Source organism: Podospora anserina, chromosome 3 (assembly GCF_000226545.1).
Source record: "Podospora anserina S mat+ genomic DNA chromosome 3, supercontig 2".
Classification (NCBI taxonomy): Eukaryota; Fungi; Ascomycota; class Sordariomycetes; order Sordariales; family Podosporaceae; genus Podospora; species Podospora anserina.
The window spans coordinates 1-5,736 of NW_001914856.1; the positions used below are offsets into that span (position 1 = coordinate 1).

A 5,736-nucleotide genomic window follows, 5' to 3' on the forward strand; every position below is an offset into this window, starting at 1 on the left:
GTATTACCCTTAAATAAACAGTTAAATAAAATGATTTAATTAAACTGTAAAATACTATTTACAGAATTATATTAATTTCGAGTAAAATGATTAGGTTAAATTATTGTTCATAGTATAGTTAATATATTATATATTGTGAATGGAAACGATTAAATAAAATAAAATATCGGAAACGGTATTCGAACTAAAGTTACTTCATATAATATATGTAAAGTTATATATTTTTTATATTTTACTTTTAGAACCTGTATTCTTAATGAAGTCAATACGTAGGAAGTAACAGAAAGAGAAAAGAAAAAGTACCATATTAAAGAAATATTAAATTTACGGTTTAATAGAGGTTAATTAAAATATTTAATTCGTTAATTAGAATATTCGGCTATATATAATTCGTAAGAACTAAAAGTGAATTTTAATTATTTTAATAAATAAAAATATTCTACCAGTAATATTTAAACCGGCCTAGATAAAAAAGATTTTTTTAAGTTTACGGACTTCATTTATAACTTTAAATACAGAATTTCGATAAGAATCGAACCCGTACTTAAAGGAATCTAGGCTTAATTAGTATTACGTACCCTAACCGCCGTAAACATAATAAAGGCGTATTACGTAGCGAGATATTTAAAAAGAACGTATCTAAATTTTACGGGGGTTTACCTATAAACTTAAATATTAAGAACCTCAATGGGAGTCGAACCTACGTTTTTAGCGAAGCAACTAGCGTATTATATATTATATTATAAAGTTAGAAGGTATGAGGGGACCTAAATATAATTAGCGTTATATATTTTAATTATTTTAAAAAAGTTAGAGACGTATTACCGGTAATACTTTATATATTTAGGAGGGAAGGATTAACTATATTAGAATCGAAGGAAAGGTCGGAAAGATAGTTAAGGCTTAAAGAAGGGTCCGGGACGTAAGGAGATTATGTAACGGTATCTTAAGCGGCGTCCGGCCGCGTAGGAATACTTAATAAAAAACTAAGTAACGTTGCGGTTACGGACTACGCTACTTAGGTATCCTCCTCCTGAACGTTTTTCGTAGGTATAGAGGGAGTAACGTATTTATTTTACCCGGATAAACTTAATACTTAGTTATAAAAGTTATTTTTTAAGCTTTTACCTTAAGTTAATATTAAATCCGTTACATAGAATTTTATATTATATACATTTGAATATTATAAAAATCTAGAGGTTATAATATAAAAGATTCTGGAAATAAATTAGGTGGAATAAAGTATTACGGTAGAACTATAATAAAGGATTTCTAAAGTAAAAGAAAAACCTATTTAGTTTTATAATAACGATTCAATATATAATTAAACATAATAAGAAGTAAAGAAAAGTAAAGAAAAAAATTTATAATATTATAGATAATAATGGAGGGCTAGGCTATAGGGACTTCGGCCTAGAAAGGAAATATTATATTACGGTTTTAGAGAATAGTAGGGTTATAAGGAATTAATTAGGATTAAACTAAGCGATTAAGCGGGGCCTATAGTTTAGGTGGATCAGATAGACTAATAAGATAGGGACCGAGGACCGCGGTAGAGCCTACGGTCTATGGTCTAGCATCAGCTAATTAGGAGTAAACCGAGGACCGTCTATAACAGTCCACCGGTCCCTAGATCTATATATACGGAGGAACTGCTTAGTATAGATAGATAGTTCCGCAGTATATAATTTAAGTTATAATTGTTAGTATCTTAGTTATTGTAATCGAGATAAGCTATTTGTTATATACTGTTTAGCTATACTAAACTAGGATTGTTTAGAAGTGCCTTTAACTAGTATCCTTTTCAGAGATTCTGGATAGGAGTTCGTTATACTAACTATTTAAATATATTTTATATACCTTGAGTTTTTTATACACTTTTTGGATTTTTATTACAATAATCAAAATCTATTAAAGAATATAGTTTTTCTAAAGGGGTAGTATTTAATATCATAGAAGTTTATTTTTATTTCCATTACTGCCCTAATAGTTGTTTTACTGACGAAGCTGGTGCTAGTTAGGTAGCACAATTTCGCCGACTACTTAGCTTAACACCACGTGAACCAATCCAAAAGCCCAACGACGCTGCCCAACGATATCTTCTACCCTTCGCTCCCTTCCACACACAACTACTCCGGCAACAATACTCGATATGGACTCCCAGTATCACAGTACCCTTTTCCACATCCCCTTCGAGGTTCGGGATGCTATATACTCATCTCTTTTCAGTTCTACAATACTTTCCTTTGCGACTTCAGTTCCAACCGACGATGCAAGACTCAATAAACTCCAAGCGCCATTACATGCTATCGCTCTGCTCCGCACCTGCCGAAGGGCTAATGCGGAAATCTCCAAGTCATGGCTCAGTCACGTCCTGTTTTATTTCGATGATCCGATGTCGCTGCTTGACAAGCTCGCGCCTATCCCCTTGGAAGAGCTGTCCCTCATTCGATATATCTCCGTGCGTGGGGATCCTCTGCTGCTTACCTACCCGCCAAAAATACAAGTACATCACAATCTGGTTGGTGTATTGAAGCTTCTTCCCCGGCTACAGCTACGCCAACTTACGGTTTTGGGGAGCGGTAGCGACAAGTTCCAATATCGGATGTTGGACGAGTTCATCAAGCATGGGAACGGTTGGCAGGAATTACGTTTCATTAGTCACGACTCTGGGATGCTTGGGTATGCTTATTATTGCCTTGATCCGACACTTTGTGACCGGTACCAACGGCGACCACAACCAGAGCATTGGCAAAGAGTGATGGAGGAGAGAGACGGTGTACATTCTTACCCGTCAGTCTCAATTTATCGAGGAAAGCGGGCCGGTCATTGCGGAGCTGTCTTCAAGCCTGAAACCCGGGAGGTGATGGCGCAAAGTCACAACGGGGCACCATTTTCAGTGGATGATTACGGAACAGCGGAGGACCCAGTGTTTATCAGTGAGAGTGAACGAGGCAAGGAGCTCATGGTGGCTGTCAGAAGAGGCCAGCGAGGTATGGACTACGAAGAAAAGGCCAATAGTCCATTTCTTCCAGGTCGCGACATTCGGAGAGACTTTCCGGGCAAGACTTGGGTTGAGATCCGCGCTGCATGTACCAAGGCAGCATATTGATAGTCGGACGGCCGCCCACTTGAAAACAGCCTCGATCTCTACCTGGGCATCGATGAGCTCATCTGAACTTCGCGTTGTACCTATGCCCTAACAATCAGAGCACCACTATTAGAAACACCCTTGAACTCTCCAGGACCACGAGCTCTTATCTGTATCTGTTGAATATTACAACATCCGGGCCAGATGGTCATATCGCACTCTCTAACCACGCTTCTAGCTGACTTAAGCTGCCTCGACTTCGAGGATCCTCTTGACGGACTGTATAGGCCTCCAGATTTCGACAATGTTGAGCCCAGCGCTGGCTACCAACTCACGCCACTCTTCCTCGGACCGCTCAGCCGCGGCAAGACATGCCATCATGGTAAGATCGGATACAGTAACCCTTGAAGGCGTCTTCACGCTGCTCACCAAACTTTCATGTATCAGCGGTCTCGGATAGCCTTTCCTCACAGCAGGTGCCAAGGTCTGCAAGATCTTCTTGGCCGTCTCAGCTGGTTAGCCATGCAACAATTTGTCCCTGAAATAAAATCGGGCGCCCCTTTGATTTTGCCGGCTGTGGAGTGAAGAAATTGTGTAGCTGTAACTGGATGACGGGACCGACATTCACTCCATTGAGGGTACCGAGTAAATCTTGAAGGGCCAGACAGCCAGGGGCAGTCTCTGGATGCCGGGCCAGAAACTTCTTCAAATCATGACCTTGACACCGCCGATATTTACGACAAGCGGGCGAATCTTGTCGTTGTCGATCTGTGAAGGAAGGGCGAGGATGGTGTCGAAAGGGTGTATATCGACCCAGGGCGTCGGGTTGTATTTGGAGTGGCACTCCAGAGCATCGTTGAAATCTGATGTCAGGGGCGTACTTGTCCATACATGCCAGCAAAAGAAAGATCCTCAACCAGAGCCTTTGCCCACGGGGTTCGCGCATATGTATATTGTGCAACTTATCTGATCAGTGACTGGCCGGATATGTATGGCACGCATCATGCGCCCTACAAGTTCACCACTCCAACATCAATGTCCGTGTTCCGTATCACACTTTTAAGCAAGAGGGAAATGCGAATGAGAAGCTCATCGGCACCCGTGAGTTGAGCCAATATGGAGCATGTTATGGGGGCTCCTTCACGCTCGGCCGCCCATTTTGTAAACACGCCAGCGTCGATGAGGATTTTTAGTGCAGTGTTGATGCTGGGGATGACCCAGTTTTGGTCCCAGGCGATGTCCCAAGGACATTGAATTCTCCGCAGGGCTTCGGAACGCTGCGTCTCTCGCACGCATTATTTCGGTGTTTGAGAAGTACGTGGCGTCAACGCACTCAAGACTGGCCAGGAGCTGGTCTGTTGGTATCATATTGTGCTGTCGGTAAAATTTTATCTCATTTGAGGCTGTCGTCGAGTGGTAGATTGGCACGGGGCCGTGTGTATTTATCATCAACCTCACTCTCCCCCTCATTCCGATACCGCCACGCGGCCCCATGTGCGGATATCTGTGGTTAGAATGATATGGAAAGTCCAGGGACAAGCTCAAAAAAGACTGCTGCACAATACAAGTAGTTCGTCATGGCCCCTGGTCATAGGCTTTCTTTGTGGCCCACCTGACCACTTTTATGTTGAGTACACATTGGTATAACAACCATATCCACCCCTTGCTAAGCACTGTTGTCAAGCTTTCCGTGTAGGCTCGAATCAGGATAATAGGCGAGCAAAACAGCGCCAAGCACCAACGGAGTATCGAAAGTTGTATAATCTTGTTGATGACCTGGGCACCATTTTGATCCCGCCTGCGGTGGGCTCAGGTGAAAATCATTCTGAGATCCAGATGTCCTCCCCACGCATAGCGCTCAACGTGGGTGGATATTGAGTGAGGGATTACACGAGTACACTAAGAGGTTTCAGTACATGGCTTGTGTGATGTTGGGGACTGGGGAGTGTAGTTTGCTAATCGAGCATGCTGCGCAGCGTCTGCGGTGACTTTCATAGCCCGGTTCAATCTTATCCACTCGGTCTCTCAGGGATGCACAGTGTCCACGAACAGGGACACTTGACTAAGTATGAAGAATTCGTTCCAGGATATAGCCAGGTCTCCCGTCAACAGTGACGTCGGGTAAGATCTCGCGACTAAGATAGATAGCCTTGGAGGAGCGACCTGGAAGTCGGAGGATCCACAGTATGATGGGTGTGTCCGTTGCTTCCCACTCTCTGGGCGGGATCATACCGCAAGGGCATGCTGGTAGTTTACAGACCAAAAGTGACAAAAAGGAACAATCAAAAACCCACAGCTTGCAGTTTCCAGTTGTTTGTTTCATTTTAGCTTTGACAGTGGGTGGGGCCTTGTTGGGGTTCCCCCCAGCATACTCCGTTGCTCCTCTCGCTCTGCCCCCCCCTCTTCAAGCCTCTCTTCATCTCTCTCCAATACTGTCTACAGTTTCCCTAACCCCTCCACTCAATCTTCGCAACCAACCTGCTATGTGGGGTCTCGAGCTGCCACCGAAGTGTTGTGTAGTCTGTAACGTGTGTGTCAATGTGTCACGTTTATTAGCCGAAGGCCATCGTGTGACGAACCCCTGTACAGAACCTCTGAAAGGGATACGGGGTTGGAGGGAAACGTCCGACAATATGGTCTGGCGC

The 5,736-nt window shown here is 43.0% G+C and overlaps 1 protein-coding gene across 1 annotated transcript; it reads left to right on the forward strand.

The window, feature by feature from the left end:
* Nucleotides 1–2,152: 2,152 nt before the first annotated feature.
* Nucleotides 2,153–3,112, forward strand: PODANS_3_1900 (uncharacterized protein; the record flags this gene model as incomplete). Its single annotated transcript, XM_001908920.1, has 1 exon — nucleotides 2,153–3,112. The coding sequence occupies one exon, from the start codon at nucleotides 2,153–2,155 to the stop codon at nucleotides 3,110–3,112; it is 960 nt and encodes a 319-aa protein (XP_001908955.1).
* Nucleotides 3,113–5,736: the final 2,624 nt, after the last annotated feature.